The 22,772-nt window shown below is 42.9% G+C and overlaps 1 protein-coding gene across 2 annotated transcripts; it reads left to right on the forward strand.

Annotated features, from left to right (window-relative positions):
* Positions 1–2,835: 2,835 nt before the first annotated feature.
* On the forward strand, positions 2,836–22,491 carry LOC140161167 (uncharacterized). Of its 2 annotated transcripts, XM_072184610.1 has the most exons (9): positions 2,836–2,954; positions 7,700–8,032; positions 15,833–15,922; positions 17,041–17,084; positions 17,346–17,396; positions 17,576–18,404; positions 18,950–19,113; positions 20,119–20,257; positions 21,753–22,491. In XM_072184610.1, the coding sequence occupies exons 2-9, from the start codon at positions 7,726–7,728 to the stop codon at positions 21,938–21,940; spliced, it is 1,812 nt and encodes a 603-aa protein (XP_072040711.1). In that variant the 5' UTR covers positions 2,836–2,954; positions 7,700–7,725; the 3' UTR covers positions 21,941–22,491. The 2 variants fall into 2 exon arrangements, with proteins under 2 accessions (XP_072040711.1, XP_072040712.1); XM_072184611.1 differs by lacking the exon at positions 17,346–17,396 and having other exon boundaries at positions 2,837–2,954; positions 21,753–22,490.
* The last annotated feature ends 281 nt before the right edge of the window (positions 22,492–22,772 follow it).

Consider the following 22,772-nt stretch of genomic DNA (forward strand, 5'->3'; position numbering starts at 1 on the left):
TCATTTTCCTATAATTAATAGTATTAAATGACCAATTTTTGCAAAATTGGAATAGCGAAATTAATAATTCTAGCTCTTGTACTAACTATAGAACTTTTAAAAAAGAATTCAAACTTGAAAGTTATCTGTTATCATCACCAAAAACTCAGGCTGTTAATATTTGTAGATTTAGACTTGGTAACACAAATATTCCTATTGTAACTGGTAGATATTTTCATGTTGATTATGATGACCGAAAATGTACTCTTTGCAGTGAAAACATAATGGGTGCCGAATATCTTTGAATGTCAACATTTTCACCAAATCAGAAATAAATTTGTTGACAAAAAATTTACTTCAAGTCATAGCCAAACTAAAATGTCTGACCTTTTCAACTCATCAGACTCAAATCATATTAGTAATCTCAGTAAATTTATAAAAGAAATCATTCATAAATTTAGGCTCTCATATAGCGTGTTTATACTGAGCGTACGGCTTTTTGACCCGCTATTTTCCGGGCACAAAATACCGATCATAATCCAGCCACCGTTACCCAGCTTGTTTCTACTGAGACCAGAAAGCCGTGTCTCGCACGATGCACGGCATTTTTTCCCTGTAAACCGGAAGTACGGAAAACAGATTTGACGGTTAATTATATCCTAAATTTAAATGTCTGCGGATGGCAGCTCATGGCATATGACCTACAATCACAATTTAGTATTTTCGTAAAATCCAAATTGCATTAATTTACCAGTGGATCTAGTAATTGGCTATTATGATAATTAATTTACAGCTCATAACCAACTCATTAATTATAAAGATATAACCAACTCATTAACTATAAAGAAGTAGGCCTAGACTAAGTAAAGTCATATCCATTTTACTTCATCAAGTTCATGCGAGTCACACATGTGTCCAGTGTATATAATATCGGAAAGAAGGAACCTACTACATCATAGGCCTAAGCTAGACTATACAAGTAGAATATAAAATATTAAATAAAAACACGCATGACCTCGACCCGGCAACCGATGACACGGCTCGTTTCTACTGCGCAGATTACACGCTTTGACCCGGCATGATCCACCTCAAGAGGTGGATCACGAAAGGCGAGCACATGACCCGGCATGACACGGCAACCGATTACCCCAAGTCGTTTCTACTGGGCTCGTTACCCGGCACGGCACGGCACGGCACGGCATGGCCCGGAATTTTACCCTCAGTAGAAACACGCAGATAGCCTCAATCATCTCTTTTTTTATAAATTTATGTTCCAGAAAAACTTCTTAAACCACTCTTTCAAAACAATTCACCTTTTCACTTTCATTTAGATCATAAATATATATTTGTCTTAGGGGCTGTGCAATAATTATGAGCCCTGGGGGGACTCGGGGGCAAGAAATTTCAGTTGGCAAGCCAAAAGGTGGGGGGGGCAAGCAATTTTGGCACACATTCTTGGTGCACCTTTTAAATAAAACGCTCTAAAAAGGCTTAGGAAAACCAAACCATAATGCTTAAATATGCAAATTTTCCACCTGCTCGCTGCGCTCGCAACATGTATGTAGACCATTTAAGGTTTGCAAATTGGGATCCCAAAAGTTGGCATGTCCAAGGGGGGGCAAAGATTTTTGGCGGGCCGAGAGGGGGGGCAAGCGATTTTTGGCGAGCCGTTTGAAATTTTACCCCCGGGGGCTCATAATTATTGCACAGCCCTTAATATAATATATCATACATATTTTATCATAGGCCCCTACAGTGTATTTATTAACTTTTATACGTAACTGAGTGTTTGTTTGTCTGTTTGTTTTTTCATCACAGAGTAGTACTAACTAGTTGTATTTTGTACTATGTTTAAGCCTTTATTTTCCCCTAAGGGGGACGAAAGGTGTTTTTTAATAAAAGTTCAAAAGCTAACACTCACCCTATAGCACCCTAGTTTTTAGTATTACCCACAATCTTCAATTGTTATAGCGCCATCCTGAATTAGGCCTAGTCCTCAATTGCTTTTTTAGATTAAAGAGGGCACTAGATTATTTGTTGAATCCTACCCTGACCCTACCAGTCAGGGTGAATCCTACTGGAATCCCAGACGGTATAATACATGCGTCACATGACATACGAGGCTGGCAAAACTCCCGGCAAAACTACAAGGTTGAAAGCCTGTTCAAAATATACGTTAGGCGTTAGCACATATACCAATTGAAAAACAACATAGGGCTTACCTTCCCGTGACCAATTTCACCCATGTGACATGGGGCTGGATCTTTTCACATAGGCCTAGTGACGTGAAATGATTTTCCGAAATCGGGAGCACTTCTGATCTAGAGATCTCGATTAAAGTTGGTTTCCGAGAGTGCATGATTCAAACTGTCTGTTGCAAGGGTTGTTTTTGACCCGGTTTTTGACGAAAAAAATCAAAACTTGTTTAAGTCTGAAAACATTTGGTCAAGCGTGTGTCTGCACTATAGGCCTACTACATAACACTATTTTAGTAAATGCCCCTTCCACCGGTTGGGGAAAATTGATAAAGGCATAGACCATGATAAAGATTATGAGTATGAGTATGATGGGCACTTTGGTCAAGCCATTATGTTAAAACAGATTTTAATATAAAAGAGTTAATGATTACAGATGTAGGAGCTGTTACCTTGGTAATAACTCCACAGCAATCCACTAATCACTGCTAATGACTGCGGGCTATGTGATGTTTATCCATTGTTACGTAACAGTCAAGGTCCGTGGATTCGAATTTCGTTGATGTATGCAGTAATTTCAACGAATTCTGCAATTTGATACAACCAGTGATAAAACAAAGGAAGGTGGCCTACACACGCGTCGAGCCAAGTGTTTCACAAATACTATAGCCAGTAGAGAGAAAAGAGCCTGAGAATATACTTTCTGTGTCATTTGGAGATTTTCTTCCGATATTTCTTAACGCAATTCACATTGTACTTCACATTTTAGTTGACTTTCAGGTAAGTTTACAGCACTGACCAACGTTTTCTTTTTTCATAAACCCAATAAAGTAGGTCGTGAAAATGAAAACGACGTGAAGACGAAAGAAAGACATTTTGGTTCTTCGCCGGGTAGATGGCCGTCGGAGCGGTTTTAGGCGCTGAGCCGTCGGCCGGAATAGGCCTATAAAGAGGCTACGATCTTGTGTGTGTTCGAGCCTTGGGCTTGCCTCTTTGGTGAGAATTCATTTGCCTGTCCCAAAATCCTGCAACTAGGCCTATGTTCGGTGAGCTACTGTGTCTGTGAGGTTAGTTTTAATATCAGATTTAATTTCTCTGGCGATTGTTAGCAGACTCTGCTTCGAGCATGCAGGACGCACATATAATTATTTAATTGTTCGGAAAGTCACTTAAAGCTGGTGGTCCCGTGGACGAGTCTTGTGCACGTTTAAGGGACGCACCATTAGATTCTCAGGGGTGCATGGGAGTTTCGGTCAGGCAGAATTTTTTGTTTTTTTCGCGGTTTTTTTTTCGCCTCCGAAAGCAGAATTTTTTTTTCGGCGGCGAAGTATTTATTTTTCAATTTTAATGTATATTTTTATACAAAGTTGGGTGGGGGAAATTTTTTTTTTACTCATCAGTGAGGCAAAAATTTTTTTTCGTCTCACTAGCCCGGGCTCACTAGTGGGCGCAGTTTTTTATTTTCGTCTCACTAGTGGGCGAAGTTTTTTTTCTTCAAAAAACTCCCATGCCCCCCTCCCCCCCTGGAAATCTAATGGTGCGCCCCTAAGTGTCAGAGCTATTCGAAGAGAGAAGGGACCCTCCCTGCCCTGTATGCCAGTGTACACGGGGTGGCCCTATATATAAACGAGTTTTACCCTACCCGCAAATTTAGCCCCTTAAGGGGGTAGGCCCTACTACACCTCTGTGGTAAATTTGTGACTATTTTTGCATTTTTCTCAAAAAATAATAACACACTGGTAACAAAAGTTATGTATATTATTGGGGCAAGGAATTCAATTACTAATACTACACTGAAATTTCAGTGACTCAACACAAGCGGTTCAATATATATGATAGGAAATGAGGTACATCCTAGCGGTACCTTATTTCTTATCATAAATAACGAACCGCTTGTCTTGGGTCACTGAAATTCCAGTGTAGTAATTGAATTCCTTGCCCCTAATAATATACATAACTTTTGTTACCACGGTGTTATTAGTTTTTGAGAAAAATGCAAAAATAGACACAAATTTATCAAGGGGTGTAGTACCCCCTTAATAGAATTTACACCCAAATGAGTATTTGGCTAGTAAAAATGAAAAAAATTGTACCAACAATTTCAAAAGGTGCCCTAAACAAGTTGTTCAGTTTCAGAAAACTACCCTTTATTCTTGAAAATCGGTGTTTTTAGACCATAAATGCGTCACGCGCATGCCTTGCCTAAAAAACACCCCTTTTTACTTGTTTTTTGGTCATGCATGCTTACAGACCCCCGGTACAATCTTACTATAATTCACCAGAATATGTTTGTTTGTTTGTTTGTCTGTTTGTCTGTCCGCCTCTTTTCTCGGAGACTAGGGGTCGCACGTTCCTCAAACTTGGTGGGTGGGTGCAGCTTGATATGAGCTAAGTTTATATTTTTTAAGGTCAAAGGTCAACGACCGGGTCAAGTCCAATTGAAGTCTAATTTCAAATTGCTCCTATGAGCTCAAACTTGGTGGGTGTGTTGACCTTGGACTAACAAATAAAAGTTTCCACGGTGACCTTTTCGTCAGACTTACGGTTAAGAGGTCATAGGTCAAAAAGGTAGAAATTTCAAATTGCCCCTATGGAGCTGAAACTTGGTGGGTGAGTGGACCTTGGACTAACAAACAAAAGTTTCCACGGTGACCTTTTTGTCGTAACGGTTAAGAGGTCATAGGTCAAAAAACGTAAAAAATTCATACAGTTGTGTAAGTTCATACGTGCAGGTAGTAAACAAGAAGGAAAAAGATTAAAACTTTCAACTGCACTCACCAGGTTATTTTCCCAAATATTTCAGAAGCAACTGGTTCCTTCCTCAGCAGTGGGTGATGGTGTGTGAGATGCTGCTGAAATCAGTGTTTCTAGAAGAAAAAATTTCAAATTGCTCATAATTATAATGAAGCTCAAACTTTGTGGGTGGGTGTAACTTTGGCCAAAGAAGCTCAGGTTTGCGTTTGTTAGGTCATCCGTGGTCAAAGGTCAGGTCAAATTTCAAATTGAGGGCGAAAATGAGGTCAAATTGCAAAAAGCTGCAATTGAGCTCAGCTGTGAGGAAAGTGATCCCAGCCAAAGGACACACCCTGATTCTGAGATCTGCAAAAGCCAATAACCATGATAGCCGAAAACCGCGAAATACGGGTAACCGCCTACTAGTCTATATATAAAAATACGCATCGTCTATCTGTCTGTGTGTCTGTCCGCCTATTTTCTCGGAGACTGGGGGTCGCACGTTCCTCAAACTTGGTGGGTGGGTGCAGCTTGACCCCATACAGAACAAGTTTGTATTGGTTAGTGGGTAAAGGTCACCGAAGGTCATCTAGGGGTCATCTGAGGTCAAATTAGCAAAAACTGTCGTATGGGCATGAAACTTGGTGGGTACAGTAAACATTTAAAGCCAAATTTTTTGAAGGTCATTTTGGGGTCATCCGGGGTCATCTGAGGTCAAATAACTTTAAACTGTCGTATGGGTATGAAACTTGGTTGGTACAGTAAACATTTAGAACCAAATTTTTTGAAGGTCATTTTGGGGTCATCCAAGGTCACCCAGGAGTCATCTGAGGTCAAATAACTTAAAACTGTCGTATGGGCATGGGACTTGGTGGGTACAGTCAACATTTAGAGCCAAATTTTTAGAAGGTCATTTCGGGGTCACCAGGTGTCATCTGAGATCAATTTAGTAAAAACTGTCGAACGGGCATGAAACTTGGTGGAAACAGTCACCATTTCGAGCCAAATTTTGGGAAGGTCATTTAGGGGTCACCAGGGGTCATATGAGGTCAAATAAGTAAAAATTGTCGGATGGGCATGAAACTTCGTGGTACAGTCACAATCAGCCAGGTAATCACGCCCAGCCGAGAACCGCCAAATACGGGTAACCGCCTAGTCTATATAATAATACGCATCGTCTATCTGTCTGTCTGTGTGTCTGTCATTTTCGGGTCATCAAGGGGTCAGCTGAGGTCAAATTAGTAAATACTGTCGTATGGGCATGAAACTTTGTGTGTACAGTCAACATTTAGAGCCAAATTTTTGGAAGGTCATTTTCTGGTCACCAGGGTCATCTGAGGTCAATTTAGTAAAAACTGTCGAACGGGCATGAAACTTGGTGGGTATAGTCACCATTTCGAGCCAAATTTTGGGAAGGTCATTTAGGGGTGGTCTTCCTATAATAAACGCAAATTTATTACCACGTGATAATATTAATCCAACGAGCGAGCGAATTGTCCGCTACGGTCGACTAATCCAATCGATAATGACGCTATTGACATGTACGGGCGGAGCTCCACTGACTGAGGTTTGGGGTATTTTTCACTGGTTTGCTGTCATTTACTCATCAAGGCGGTCCATCGTTATTATAAGGATTATGCTAATGATTTAAAGATTGGCATGTAGAGAATAAACCATACTTGAATGACAGAAAGTGCTAAATTTGTACCTATTACGGTTTTGTGACACCCCTCTTGCAAATGTGACCAAGCCAGGGCGGCCCGGTGAAACAAAATGTGCATTGGAATAACACGGGAGTTTGGATATAGATGGTATATTTCTTTTCTCATACAAATGTATGGTCCCCCGTTATTAAAGCTTGTACCGGGTTGAAAATTCAGATATTTTGAAAAGAATAAGTAATTGAAACATGGAGAAAGTACTAAAATCATAGCTTTTATACTTTTTCATATGTGACGCTAACTAGTTCATCTCCTATATTTACAACAGCGCTACAAGTAGGGTTCAATTGCCTATTGTGAGTGCCCCTGTGTTGTGTGCATACATGTAGTTAACAATAACTGCATGATGTCTGGTTCAATTTCTATCGGGCATTTTTGTGTAGCCTATGATGTCAACTACCTATGGCCTATTGGGCAAAAGTTGGGACGGAGGCGTGATGGTTTAGGCCCCCTATAATGTATTTTTACTGTATAACCATAGATTTTAAATACCAAATCTATGGTATAACATACCTAGGCAGGCTATACTTTTCATAAAAAATGCAACAATCTGATAGATTATTTTATTTCGTATTTGTTCTGATTTAGAGAGCTTCTGATAGTATACATATACCAATAGTTCAACTAAATACCATGAATCAAAAACCCAATTTTGTAAAAACAACAAATGCATGGCACATCATGCAGGGCTCGAAAAAGTGAGGAACTAGGGAAGCTCCTTCCCGGGAAATAAACATATCTCGCGGGAAATCAGATGATGTATTGGGGATGTGTGTGTAGATAGGCCTAGGTGAGGATTTGAAGAATTAGAATATGGTGAGTTGTCACGTTTAGAATACTTGCAGAGTAATTTGATTGAGTTGATGCATTGGGAATGCTTGTAGGCCCTACTTTGAAATAGATTATTTGGAGAATCACTGTCCGGTTTCGCCTTCTGCTCGCGCCATCGGCGCCCCTTCCCCCAATCGTATTTGACAAAGACAACAGGATATCGATTTTGATAATGACCTGAGTGACTTTTTGAATATCCCACTTTTTCAGTTACTTCGATCTTCATTTTCTTATTTACAGATTCACTAAAATATAAAAGGACAATCATGACACTTTTACTTCGAGGAAGTATTTTGTCAGTCCTCTTGACCCTCATCCTGGCAGACAACCACCCAGCCAACATCGATGATATAGCAGAACAACAAGCTGATTTGACTAAGTACATGTTTGAAATGATTGAAGACAAATTATCAGATCAAGAGATGCATCTGGAGGATAAAATTGTAGCTCTTGAGGCCAGGGTGGAGGAAAAGTTATCAGAGCAAGAGATGTTACTGGAGGTTAAAATTGCTGGTCTTGAGGCTAGAGTGGTGGAAGTCGAATCTAGACCTGTCCCTACTGCTCCCAACCAAGGTGAGTGAATCTAGACCTATATATCCCTACTGCTCCCAATCAAGGTGAGTGAATAGACCTGTCCATATACTGCTCCCAATCAAGGTGAGTGAATCTAGACCTGTCCATACTGCTCCCAATCAAGGTGAGTGAATCTAGGCCTGTCCCTACTGTTCCCAGGTCTAGAGTGAATCTAGACCTGTCCCTACTGCTCCCAATCAAGGTGAGTGAATCTAGACATGTCCCTACTGCTCCCAATCAAGGTGAGTGAATCTAGACCTGTCCCTACTGCTCCTAATCAAGGTCAGTGAATCTAGACCTGTCCCTACTGCTTCCAATCAAGGTCAGTTAATCTAGACATGTCCCTACTGCTCCCAATCAAGGTCAGTGAATCTAGACATGTCCCTACTGCTCCCAATCACGGTGAGTGAATCTAGACCTGTCCCTACTGCTCCCAATCAAGGTGAGTGAATCTAGACCTGTCCCTACTGCTCCCAATCAAGGTGAGTGAATCTAGACCTGTCCCTACTGCTCCCAATCAAGGTGAGTGAATCTAGACCTGTCCCTACTGCTCTCAATCAAGGTGAGTGAATCTAGACCTGTCCCTACTGCTCCCAATCAAGGTGAGTGAATCTAGACCGGTCCCTACTGCTCCCAATCAAAGTGAGTGAATCTAGACCTGTCCTTACTGCTCCCAATCAAGGTGAGTGAATCTAGACCTGTCCCTACTGCTCCCAATCAAGGTCAGTGAATCTAGACCTGTCCCTACTGCTCCCAATCAAGGTCAGTGTATCTAGACCTGTCCATATGCTGCTCCCATTCAAGGTGAGTGAATCTAGACATGTCCCTACTGCTCCCAATCAAGGTGAGTGAATCTAGACCTGTCCCTACTGCTCCCAATCAAGGTGAGTGAATCTAGACCTGTCCCTACTGCTCCCAATCAAGGTGAGTGAATCTAGACCTGTCCCTACTGCTCCCAATCAAGGTGAGTGAATCTAGACCTGTCCCTACTGCTCCCAATCAAGGTGAGTGAATCTAGACCGGTCCCTACTGCTCCCAATCAAAGTGAGTGAATCTAGACCTGTCCTTACTGCTCCCAATCAAGGTGAGTGAATCTAGACCTGTCACTATGCTGCTCCCAATCAAGGTGAGTGAATCTAGACCTGTCCTTATACTGCTCCCAATCAAAGTGAGTGAATCTAGACCTGTCCCTACTGCTCCCAATCAAGGTCAGTGAATCTAGACCTGTCCCTACTGCTCCCAATCAAGGTCAGTGAATCTAGACCTGTCCATATGCTGCTCCCATTCAAGGTGAGTGAATCTAGACATGTCCCTACTGCTCCCAATCAAGGTGAGTGAATCTAGACCTGTCCCTATGCTGCTCCCAATCAAGGGGAGTGAATCTAGACCTGTCCCTATACTGCTCCCAATCAAGGTCAGTGAATCTAGACCTGTCCCTACTGCTCCCAATCAAGGTGAGTGAATCTAGACCTATCCCTACTGCTCCCAATCAAGGTCAGTGAATCTAGACTTGTCCCTACTGCTCCCAATCAAGGTGAGTGAATCTAGGCCTGTCCCTACTGTTCCCAGGTCTAGAGTGAATCTAGACCTGTCCCTACTGCTCCCAATCAAGGTGAGTGAATCTAGACATGTCCCTACTGCTCCCAATCAAGGTGAGTGAATCTAGACCTGTCCCTACTGCTCCTAATCAAGGTCAGTGAATCTAGACCTGTCCCTACTGCTCCCAATCAAGGTCAGTGAATCTAGACATGTCCCTACTGCTCCCAATCAAGGTCAGTGAATCTAGACATGTCCCTACTGCTCCCAATCAAGGTCAGTGAATCTAGACCTGTCCCTACTGCTCCCAAACAAGGTCAGTGAATCTAGACCTGTCCCTACTGCTCCCAATCAAGGTGAGTGAATCTAGACCTGTCCCTACTGCTCCCAATCAAGGTGAGTGAATCTAGACCTGTCCCTACTGCTCCCAATCAAAGTGAGTGAATCTAGACCTGTCCTTACTGCTCCCAATCAAGGTGAGTGAATCTAGACATGTCCCTATGCTGCTCCCAATCAAGGTGAGTGAATCTAGACCTGTCCTTATACTGCTCCCAATCAAAGTGAGTGAATCTAGACCTGTCCCTGCTGCTCCCAATCAAGGTCAGTGAATCTAGACCTGTCCCTACTGCTCCCAATCAAGGTGAGTGAATCTAGACCTGTCCATATGCTGCTCCCATTCAAGGTGAGTGAATCTAGACATGTCCCTACTGCTCCCAATCAAGGTGAGTGAATCTAGACCTGTCCCTATGCTGCTCCCAATCAAGGGGAGTGAATCTAGACCTGTCCCTATACTGCTCCCAATCAAGGTCAGTGAATCTAGACCTGTCCCTACTGCTCCCAATCAAGGTCAGTGAATCTAGACCTGTCCCTACTGCTCCCAATCAAGGTGAGTGAATCTAGACCTGTCCCTACTGCTCCCAATCAAGGTCAGTGAATCTAGACCTGTCCCTACTGCTCCCAATCAAGGTGAGTGAATCTAGACCTGTCCCTATATTGCTCCCAATCAAGGTCAGTGAATCTAGACCTGTCCCTACTGCTCCCAATCAAGGTGAGTGAATCTAGACCTGTCCCTATATTGCTCCCAATCAAGGTCAGTGAATCTAGACCTGTCCCTACTGCTCCCAATCAAGGTGAGTGAATCTAGACATGATGCAGTCATGTCTACAGTAGAATTCATCTCGACCTTTGCAGGACTTAAACCCCATTAAAAGCTATTAAACCAAGATAACACTCATTGAAACAGCTCAACTGATTAAATCGGATCTTCTCTGGTTGTGCACATGTGTCTGTTTTCAATGTGCGATATCGCAATAAAGCTGGTATTACAGCTTCAGTTGGGTAACCGATTATAAAGGAAACGGAAGGAAACAATGGTATGTGCACCTTTGTTCACGAAATGAGACAATGCCCTGCTTTTTGTTAACCAGCATTCTTGAAAATGAGCAACATAATGATTGTTGACTTAACACGGTTTGGAAATAATTTCTTCATATTTTTGGTGTTATCTGTCGTTTACATATCCTTCCTAAAACACAAAAGTGCGACCCTCTCCAAACACCTAAATTAGCTAAAAATTTAGGACATGTTACAAAACTATATTTTCTAGAATTTCATAGAATAGTTTAAATGTAGCTTGTACCGTTTTTTGTGGCATCCTTCAGAACGGAGCGGTCCGTTACCAATATAGCTCAATATTTTCGGTCAAATCTCCATTCAATTAACACGGGGAGTTGGCTAGCTATGAGCTAGCTATGCTTTGCCCTCACTCATATTCTACGAAAGTGCGACCCCTTCTGAACATCTAACCTAGCTGTAATTTTAGGTCATGTTAGAGAAATATATTTGCTAGAAGTTTGGAGAATGTTAACTAGGCAAATGCAATATACTTCTTCATACACTATTTGTAAAGGTCGCGCGTCAATGGTGAGAGCACTGTGTATATTGTGTATGGGAAAACGGACAGTAACTGCAGTATGACCTGTCCCTATGCTGCTCCCAATCAAGGGGAGTGAATCTAGACCTGTCCCTATACTGCTCCCAATCAAAGTGAGTGAATCTAGACCTGTCCCCACTGCTCCCAATCAAGGTGAGTGAATCTAGACCTATCCCTACTGCTCCCAATCAAGATGAGTGAATCTAGACCTGTCCCTACTGCTCCCAATCAAGGTCAGTGAATCTAGACCTGTCCCTACTGCTCCCAATCAAGGTGAGTGAATCTAGACCTATCCCTACTGCTCCCAATCAAGGTGAGTGAATCTAGACCTGTCCCTACTGCTCCCAATCAAGGTCAGTGAATCTAGACCTGTCCCTACTGCTCCCAATCAAGGTGAGTGAATCTAGACCTGTCCCTATATTGCTCCCAATCAAGGTCAGTGAATCTAGACCTGCCCCTACTGCTCCCAATCAAGGTCAGTGAATCTAGACCTGTCCCTACTGCTCCCAATCAAGGTGAGTAAATCTAGACATGTCCCTACTGCTCCCAATCAAGGTGAGTGAATCTAGACCTGTCTTTATAATACTGCTCCCAATCAAGGTGAGTGAATCTAGACCTGTCCCTAAAATACTGCTCCCAATCAAGGTGGGTGAATCTAGACCTATCCCTACTGCTCCCAATCAAGGTCAGTGAATCTAGACCTGTCCCTACTTCTCCCAATCAAGGTGAATGAATCTAGACATGTCCCTACTGCTCCCAACCAAGGTCAGTGAATCTAGACCTGTCCCTACTGCTCCCAATCAAGGTGAGTGAATAGACCTTTCCCTATACTGCTCCCAATCAAAGTGAGTGAATCTAGACCTGTCCTACTGCTCCCAATCAAGGTGAGTGAATCTAGACATGTCCCTACTGCTCCTATCAAGGTGAGTGAATCTAGACCTGTCCCTACTGCTCCCAATCAAGGTCAGTGAATCTAGACCTGTCCCTACTGCTCCCAATCAAGGTGAGTGAATCTAGACCTGTCCCTACTGCTCCCAATCAAGGTGAGTGAATCTAGACCTGTCCCTACTGCTCCCAATCAAGGTGAATGAATCTAGACCTGTCCCTACTGCTCTCAATCAAGGTGAGTGAATCTAGACATGTCCCTACTGCTCCCAATCAAGGTGAGTGAATCTAGATCTGTCCCTACTGCTCCCAATCAAGGTGAGTGAATCTAGACCTGTCCCTACTGCTCCCAATCAAGGTGAGTGAATCTAGACCTGTCCCTACTGCTCCCAATCAAGATGAGTGAATCTAGATCTGTCCCTACTGCTCCCAATCAAGGTCAGTGAATCTAGACCTGTCCCTACTGCTCCCAATCAAGGTCAGTGAATCTAGACCTGTCCTACTGATCCCAATCAAGGTCAGTGAATAGACCTGTCCCTATACTGCTCCCAATCAAGTTGAGTGAATCTAGACCTATCCCTACCGCTCCTAATCAAGGTCAGTGAATATATACCTGTCCCTACTGCTCCCAATCAAGGTCAGTGACTCTAGACCTGTCCCTACCGCTCCTAATCAAGGTCAGTGAATCTAGACCTGTCCCTACTGCTCCCAATCAAGGTGAGTGAATCGACCTGTCCCTATGCTGCTCCCAATCAAGGCGAGTGAATCTAGACCTGTCCCTACTGCTCCCAATCAAGGTCAGTGAATCTAGACCTGTCCTATGCTGCTCCCAATCAAGGTGAATGAATCTAGACCTGTCCCTACTGCTCCCAATCAAGGTGAGTGAATCTAGACCTATCCCTACTGCTCCCAATCAAGGTGAATGAATCTAGACATGTCCCTACTGCTCCCAATCAAGGTGAGTGAATCTAGACCTGTCCCTACTGCTCTCAATCAAGGTGAGTGAATCTAGACCTGTCCTACTGATCCCAATCAAGGTCAGTGAATCTAGACCTGTCCTACTGATCCCAATCAAGGTCAGTGAATAGACCTGTCCCTATACTGCTCCCAATCAAGTTGAGTGAATCTAGACCTATCCCTACCGCTCCTAATCAAGGTCAGTGAATATATACCTGTCCCTACTGCTCCCAATCAAGGTCAGTGACTCTAGACCTGTCCCTACTGCTCCCAATCAAGGTCAGTGAATCTAGACCTGTCCCTACTGCTCCCAATCAAGGTCAGTGAATCTAGACCTGTCCCTACTGCTCCCAATCAAGGTGAGTGAATCGACCTGTCCCTATGCTGCTCCCAATCAAGGCGAGTGAATCTAGACCTGTCCCTACTGCTCCCAATCAAGGTCAGTGAATCTAGACCTGTCCTATATGCTGCTCCCAATCAAGGTGAATGAATCTAGACATGTCCCTACTGCTCCCAATCAAGGTGAGTGAATCTAGACCTATCCCTACTGCTCCCAATCAAGGTGAATGTATCTAGACCTGTCCCTACTGCTCCCAATCAAGGTCAGTGTATCTAGACCTGTCCCTACTGCTCCCAATCTAGGTGAGTGAATCTAGATCTGTCCCTATGCTGCTCCCAATCAAGGTGAGTGAATCTAGACCTGTCCCCACTGCTCCCAACCAAGGTGAGTGTATCTAGACCTGTCCCTACTGCTCCCAATCAAGGTGAGTGAATCTAGACCTGTCCCTACTGCTCCCAATCAAGGTGAGTGAATCTAGACCTGTCCCTACTGCTCCCAATCAAGGTGAGTGAATCTAGACCTGTCCCTACTGCTCCCAATCAAGGTGAGTGAATCTAGACCTGTCCCTACTGCTCCCAATCAAGGTGAGTGAATCTAGACCTGTCCTTATACTGCTCCCAATCAAGGTGAATGAATCTAGACCTGTCCCTACTGCTCCCAATCAAGGTGAGTGAATCTAGACCTGTCCCTACTGCTCCCAATCAAGGTCAGTGAATCTAGACCTGTCCCTACTGCTCCCAATCAAGGTCAGTGAATCTAGACCTGTCCCTACTGCTCCCAATCAAGGTGAGTGAATCTAGACCTGTCCTTATACTGCTCCCAATCAAGGTGAATGAATCTAGACCTGTCCCTACTGCTCCCAATCAAGGTCAGTGAATCTAGACCTGTCCCTATACTGCTCCTAATCAAGGTGAGTGAATCTAGACCTGTCCCTACTGCTCCCAATCAAGGTCAGTGAATCTAGACCTGTCCCTACTGCTCCTAATCAAGGTCAGTGAATCTAGACCTGTCCCTACTGCTCCCAATCACGGTGAGTGAATCTAGACCTGTCCCTACTGCTCCCAATCAAGGTCAGTGAATCTAGACCTGTCCCTATATTGCTCCCAATCAAGGTCAGTGAATCTAGACCTGTCCCTACTGCTCCCAATCTAGGTGAGTGAATCTAGATCTGTCCCTATACTGCTCCCAATCAAGGTGAGTGAATCTAGACCTGTCCCTACTGCTCCCAATCAAGGTGAGTGAATCTAGACCTGTCCCTACTGCTCCCAATCAAGGTGAGTGAATCTAGACCTGTCCCTACTGCTCCCAATCAAGGTGAGTGAATCTAGACCTGTCCCTACTGCTCCCAATCTAGGTGAGTGAATCTAGATCTGTCCCTATACTGCTCCCAATCAAGGTGAGTGAATCTAGACCTGTCCCCACTGCTCCCAACCAAGGTGAGTGTATCTAGACCTGTCCCTACTGCTCCCAATCAAAGTGAGTGAATCTAGACCTGTCCCTACTGCTCCTAATCAAGGTCAGTGAATCTAGACCTATCCCTACTGCTCCCAATCAAGGTCAGTGAATCTAGACCTGTCCCTACTGCTCCCAATCAAGGTCAGTGAATCTAGACCTGTCCCTACTGCTCCCAATCAAGGTCAGTGAATCTAGACCTGCCCCTACTGCTCCCAATCAAGGTCAGTGAATCTAGACCTGTCCCTACTGCTCCCAATCAAGGTGAGTGAATCTAGACCTGTCCCTATACTGCTCCCAATCAAGGTGAGTGAATCTAGACCTGTCCCTAATTCTATATACTGCTCCCAACCAAGGTGAGTGAATCTAGACCTGTCCCTATATTGCTCCCAATCAAGGTGAGTGAATCTAGACCTGTCCCTACTGCTCCCAATCTAGGTGAGTGAATCTGTCTCAATCAACAAAATACTACAATTTAACTGGCAAAACCACCTAACCCTAAAATATTATGTTTTCTCCGGCCGGCAGAATCACTGATATACAATTCCAAGATATTTAAAATAAGCATAGGATATACTTTAAAACTTGTAAATAGTATACTTCAAGGGTATCCCACCCCCAACACACACCCATTCAACCCACCAATGGACTCATAGAATTATCACACGAATCTTTATTAATTTTTTACTTTCAGGAGGACCGGATGAGCCATCAGATGCGGAGGAACACCTAACTACCCCTAAAGTGATGGAAATGAGGGCAACAACACCCAAGTTACGATTCCGAAGTATGTGCAATTATGAATCGAGTTCTACGGGATTTTGGGTTTGGTAAAAACGTTTTAATAACATTTAATGTCGGGTTATATAAAGGTCATGAACACGTTTTTAGAACGTTTTGTATAAAAACACACTGCAACAACAATTTTAAAATGTCGCAAAATGTTTCTGTAAAATGTTTTTGCAAACCTTTTTTGCCAAATACTTTGACAACACTTAAATTTGTTATCAATAAATTTTCTTGAATGTTATGAAAACGTATTATAACCCGACACGTTTTCTGGAAACCTTTTCTAACCTTCTGCGAATGATGTTGTCCGTTTCAGATTGCCCCCTCAATGTTGGTCAAAGTCCAGTTTTAACATGTAGGCCTACACTGTGTACACACTGTCTGTTCATACTAACCAGCATGTGAAATAGTTCAACTTAATTCCACGTCTTTCGTGTATAAATTCATTATTATTCAAACATGATTTTATAATATCCACAACACAGTTCAATAGCAGAGACGACGCTCACAGAATAACGTAGTTGTCTAATATTCGGTTGTCTCTAATTACTGGTCAGTAGGCCTTTTGGAGGATCTTAGCATCCTCTTTTATGACATTTTTCAGTAGATATCCATGAAAAAAGCTTATACCAAAAAATTTCAGTTGATTCCGATTTTGCGTTTGCGAGTTATGCATGATTATGTGTATTAGGGCATACACTGCTCCATAGACAATGTGTTGTAATTTCGTTCTGGTATACCAGAACGAAATTCAAATTAATCGATATTTTTGCTAAACGAATTAATCTGCAAGAAATATTTGGTACATGCCTAAACATTATGTAGCCAGAGGTTTCCAGTGGTATAAAAATCTCATTTTTTTTTAGCAAAGTGGGGGGATGAGGCTGTGGATCACGAAATGCCTTTTATGTAGGTCCATTCCATCTATATCAATTGAATTTTTTACTAGTTTTTACTATGAAAACTTTGATATCTGATAACTGTATTCCTGATGAATCTCTTCAATGATTTCTCTTCTTGTTTTCAAAATATCTCAGCGCCCCTTTAATGACATTAGAGAAGTGCGAGTGTTGTCTATAAGGTCTAGTAAAACCTGATAATCTTTTTCATTTGCAGCACGAGATCCCAAAGTAGAGCAGGCGGAGGCCATCGCAACAGAGGTGAGGATGCCATAATATGGAACATATTTTGATTCCGATCAGGCCTACACATTGTAATGCACGCTTTCCACTTTTCGCTTTGCTTTTTAGTACAAACAGCATGCAAATACATAACATCCAGTTGCTAAATCATGAAATGCAAACTCCTCAAAGATCTTTCAGTCTTTTTTCGTAACATGAACAGATAGTATGCACATTGTGATCTGATACATAGGTTTTCTACAATGCATATAAAATTGTTATTTTGTATTAACTTCACAGTCTGAACCATCAACAACCAAACGCCCAGTAACGTGTGTGGGGGAGCAGAAGGTAGTATAGGCCTAAACACTGCATTCCTTTTGTATATATTAAAGTACTTTGCAAAATGTAAACTCCTCAAATCTTTTTCATACTATGCTGATGAGATAATGGACATTTGTGATGCAGTAGGCCTACCTGCAGGTTTTCCACATTGAATATTACATTATTATCTTGTATTAATTTTGCAGTCTTTGAAAGTAACAACAATGAAGGCTACCACCACCGTAACCACCACACCGCCTACCACCACAGTAACCACTACACCGCCTACCAACCCACCTACTACCACGACACCTAGGCCTACCACAACTATCATGAAAACCACAACTTCAGCAACCACCCAGGCTCCAACAACCACCCAGACCTCGGCAACCACCCAGGCTGCAACAACCACCCAAGCTGCAACAACCACCCAAGGTGCAACAACCACCCAGGCTGCAACAACCACCCAAGCTGCAACAACCACCCAGGCTGCAACAACCACCCAAGCTGCAACAATCACCCAGACTGCAACAACCACCCAAGCTGCAACAACCATGCAGGCTACAACAACCACTCAGACCCCAACAACCACACAGGCTGCAACAACCACCCAGGCTGCAACAACCACCCAGGCTGCAACAACCACCCAGGCTGCAACAAACACCCAGGCTGCAACAACCACTCAGACCCCAACAACCACACAGGCTGCAACAACCACCCAGGCTCCAACAACCAACCAGACTGCAACAAACACCCAGGCTGCAACAAACACCCAGGCTGCAACAACCACCCAGACCTCGGCAACCACCCAGGCCGCAACAACAACCAAGGCCGCAACAACCACCCAGACTCCAGCAACCACACAAGCCACAACCACACAGGCTCCAACAACCACAGAAGGTTCAATGTACTCTGTGTCATGTGCTGAAGTCTATGCGAAAGGTTACAGATCATCGGGAGAATATCCGCTAGATTCTGATGGCATGGGGCCACTAGCTCCCTTCACAGCTTACTGCGATATGGAAACAGGAGAAGGTATGTGTCATCAAAGCACCCTTTGTTTGTTTTATGTTTGGTTGTTGTCATATGCGGCGGAAGCGGGGGGGGGCATGTCCTTAAAAGCAAAGGGGACGTCCTTCCCTAAAAATCATAACAGAAGAAAAAATAAAGCATTAACTGCTTCATACATTTGCCTTTTTAGTACGAAAAACACCGTGTTTTGGGCCCAAATAGGGTAAAATAGCAAAACACACCCAATTTGAAATTGAAATTATTCGCGCGCGCAATTAAAGTTCCAGTAAAACCTGAAATATTGAAATACTTCCACTCATAAAAACTTAAGTCCAGTAGATCAGATTATAATCTCAAATTCTTAGCCAGTAAAATCGGAACAAAAGGTTTCCGTCGCCACTGGTTGGGCGTTAGGCTCCGGTTCATTTGTGTAAGTATAACGAGGTGAGTTCGAGCCCCGGTGCAGTACAGTAAACTTGACATTCCACTGGGCAAGGAACTAACTGCTTATTGTCTTGGTTACCCATACGAGAACTCGGGGCTGATTTTATCATCTCTGATTATTGCAGGTATCACTATGATAGGCCACGAGAACGAAGATGAGATCATTCATGTGAACGGATTTGAAAAACCTGGATCGTTTGTTCTGGAGATGATGTATGACTATGAAATCACGATCCAACAACTGGCTGCTCTAGCTGATGTGTCTGCGGATTGCAGACAATATGTCAAGGTTAGTGGATGGGGGTAATTTGTTCTCTGAAACATGCATTGTCATCGTCGACATCATCATCATCATCATCATCGTAGTCGTCATCTTCATCGTCGTCATCATCGTCATCATCATTGTCATCATCTTCATCACCATCATTATCACAACATTGTCATCATCATCATCATCATCATCATCATCATCATCATCATCATCATCATCATCATCATATCCTCCCTCATTTTTTCTCCTCTTCTTCCTCCCTCTTCCTCCTCTTCTGATGATTTTTTTCTGAGATGAATGACACGCATGGGTATCCAAGAAAGCTTACGGTACCTTTTAGTGAACTTGTCACTAGCCTTCTATAATAACTGGGTATCCTCGTGAAACAACCAATGACCACTACCACAACCACTACTACAATTATTATCACTTATCTCATCATCATCATCATCATCATCATCATCATCATCGTCATCGTCATCGTCATCGTCATCGTCGTCGTCGTCGTCGTCGTTGATTTCGTCATCATATTATCAGCATCAACGCCCTTTCGTCGTCATCATCCAAAGCATCATCTTTGTCATCACCGCTATGACCGTGATCATCATTGCCCAACCCATTGTCATCGTTGTCCAGTGGCGGCGCTACGCCCCCCCCCCCACCCCCATATTTTTCTTGCCCCTCCCGTTTTCCCCCCAGTTTTTAGGCAAAACCCAGAGCAAAACCCCCCAAATTACGTAAATGTCTGCTTTTTGCGGCAATTTTGCGCAAAATTTGTCGATCCCCCCTCCCCAGAAATTACCCTCCCCCCCCCATGCCCCCCCCCCAAAAAAAATTCATCATCGTTATCATCATCGTCATCATCATCAGTTGTACAATCCCCGGACATACCAGAAGTCATCCTCATCATCATCAGTTATACAATCCTCGCACGTACTTTAGCAGTCCTGGGTCTAGTTCCTCGCCAAAAATGACATGATTCATAAATTAATATCATTATTTCTTTATTTTTTACAATTTCAGTATGCATGTAGATTGTCTAGTCTTATGGCTGTTGAAGCGAGGTCTGGGAGGACATATGCTTGGTGGACGGATCGTAATGGCGATAAAAGGGTCAACTGGGCTGGTGCGCCGACGGATAGCATGAAATGCGCATGTGGAGGTAAGGGTGTTTTGTTGTATATCCTACTTCATGACCGAATCCTCCCTGTCTTTTCCTGGTGTATCCTTCGTGTAAGAGAATACCAAACAAATACCAACTTTAATCCTAACCCTAACCTTAACCCTAACCCTTATACCCAAAATCCTAACCCTAACTCTAATCCTATAAGTATTTCGTGCTCCCTTACACTAAGGATAAACCCTTTTCCTCTCCTCTCCTCTCCTCTCCAGTAGGCCTAGTCTTTCCCTCTCTTGGTAGTCCAGTCCCGTTTCTTCACCTTTCCTCTCCTTTCTTCGTGTCTAACCCTCTCCTCTTCTTGGCTTCTCCTCTCTCTCCCTCCCTCCCTCCTCTCTCCTTTTCTTGGTTGTGCTATTCCTCAAAATGTCGATAGCAATCATCATCGAAGTCTCGAACGGTCTGCCAAAAGCGACTGCCGCCCTCTTTCGACGTGCCAAAAATATCGTTGCCCACTACACAGTGTTAGATTTCGGAAAATCAATAATTTGGATTCTTTTAAAAATGACAAAAAGGGTTCATTTATTCTGATAAGTTCTGATAACACAAAGTGACGGTCAAGCCCCAAGTGAATAACTTGTTTTACCAAGAAATAGATGCATTTGTAGGATTGTAGAAATTAAACTCCAAAAATACTAGCTGATGGCTTCTTCAGAATGACCATTGGGATCCACTTTTCCCGCGGGATTGGCTGCTACTTCCGACGATTATCGTATCCCTCGGTGGCTTAGTTCTTTATATTAGTGGATCGTATACTGGAATATATGGTCTAGAGTCTAGAGTAACTCCCGATGTCCCCGCTATGGCGTCGTTACGTCGACGATGTTCTGGAGATTATTTAGAAAGGTACAACCATAACTACAGAACAACTGACGGAGCACTTGAACACTGTTGACGCCACAGGTAAAGTTTACTTTTGAGGAAGTGCAAGGGCAAGATCCCGTTTTTAGACACGCTGATTGTGAGAAAGGAAGATGGAACAGTAAAGCTCTTGGTCTACAGAAAGGGCGTTCGGTAAGGTAAAACAACAGGTAGAAGGTAAAGCGGAAGTGAAGAAGAACAAACTTGAGAGCACCACTCAGGAGACAGAAACCAAGGGCATGGTGGTTATTCCATACGTTTATCGGCAATGTGGATTCGAAGGCGGGTGGCAAAACAGTCCGACATGTAGGGATATCGGGAGTTACTCTCTAGACCATGTGTACGATCCACTAATAAGAACTTAACTAAGCCACCGAGAGATGCGAAAATCGCCGGAAGCAGCGGCCAATCCCGATAAGTCAAACATACTCCTGTACCATGTGGTGAAGGACCATATGGTGCAGGACCATATATATCGCTGTGGCTGAATGGAGACATCTGTTCCGCAGCCAAAGGATGATGATGGCTTTCTATCACATCTTTTTGACCGTAGTGCCAGGAACAGAACCATGGGAACCATGCACTAAACCTATATTATCTCCTTTATTTTGCATTTCAGTAAGCGGTGATTGTTTCGACGATTCACCAACTTGTAACTGTGACGCGAGAAAGGCGAAGAATCAAGCTGATGAAGGATACTTTGATGACAAGGACCTGTTGCCTATTATGAGTATCCGCCTGGGAGACACGTCGGGCAGGAAGGAAAGAGGCGCACTGAGTGTTGGAAAGTTCATCTGTCGTGGATAAATATTTAATTCGTGGCTCATTACAACCATATGTATTCTCCTCCAATAGAGGCCCTGTATGTTTTTATCGATTGGCTCCAAACAGCTCCAAACAAAGGATTTGAACCGGTGTCCTTCACCGTAATTATGGCGCAGTGTAGTCCATTCAATCAACTGTTGTCATTAACCTATTTGATCGCAGTGCATTTGTTTTATGTGTGAGACGAACTGTCGCGGTAGATTGCAATCATGTTTTTGTTGAATGCATTTGAGTAGTCCGCCATATTAACGGGATGATACGTCATATGCACAACCTCTTTACGTCTGTTACAGCGAAAAGAAAAACCTGACGGGTGATTATATCGAACTTGCAGAACACGAGTATGCAACAATTATGCGCCTTTGATTTCAAAATAGCTGATCCATGCAGTCATGTTGAATAAAATGGCCAATTGCTGCAATTTGTTAATGAAATTATGTTGTTTTGGATGTACGTTTTTGTTTCTTGCAATATTTACCCAGCAAACACAAAACGTTTTCGACATCATTCACAAAAGGTTATAAAAGGTTGTCAGAAAACGTTTAAATGTCGGGTTATATAAAGGGTATATTAAGGGTATAAAACGTTTTCATAACATTAAAAACATTTTTGATAATCAGCTGCTCAGCAAACACAAAATGTTTTACAGAAAACGTTTAAATGTCGGATTAAGGTTATATAAAGGGTATAAAACGTTTTTATAACATTCCAAAAACATTTTTGAAAACTTCATACAAAACATTCTAAACAGAATGTTATTTTGAGGTTGAAAAAATATTTTGCTAAAAATGTTTGCCAAAAATATTTGCAATAA

This window comes from Amphiura filiformis, chromosome 9 (genome assembly GCF_039555335.1).
Source record: "Amphiura filiformis chromosome 9, Afil_fr2py, whole genome shotgun sequence".
NCBI classification, from domain to species: domain Eukaryota; kingdom Metazoa; phylum Echinodermata; class Ophiuroidea; order Amphilepidida; family Amphiuridae; genus Amphiura; species Amphiura filiformis.

Excerpts from the sequence above, each read along its gene's own strand:
- LOC140161167 (XM_072184610.1), top strand. The coding sequence starts at position 7,726 with ATGACACTTTTACTTCGAGGAAGTATTTTGTCAGTCCTCTTGACCCTC. Across the intron at positions 8,033-15,832 it reads CCCTACTGCTCCCAACCAAG|GACCGGATGAGCCATCAGAT; the intron begins GTGAGTGAATCT and ends TACTTTCAGGAG. Across the intron at positions 17,085-17,345 it reads CGGAGGCCATCGCAACAGAG|TCTGAACCATCAACAACCAA; the intron begins GTGAGGATGCCA and ends TTAACTTCACAG.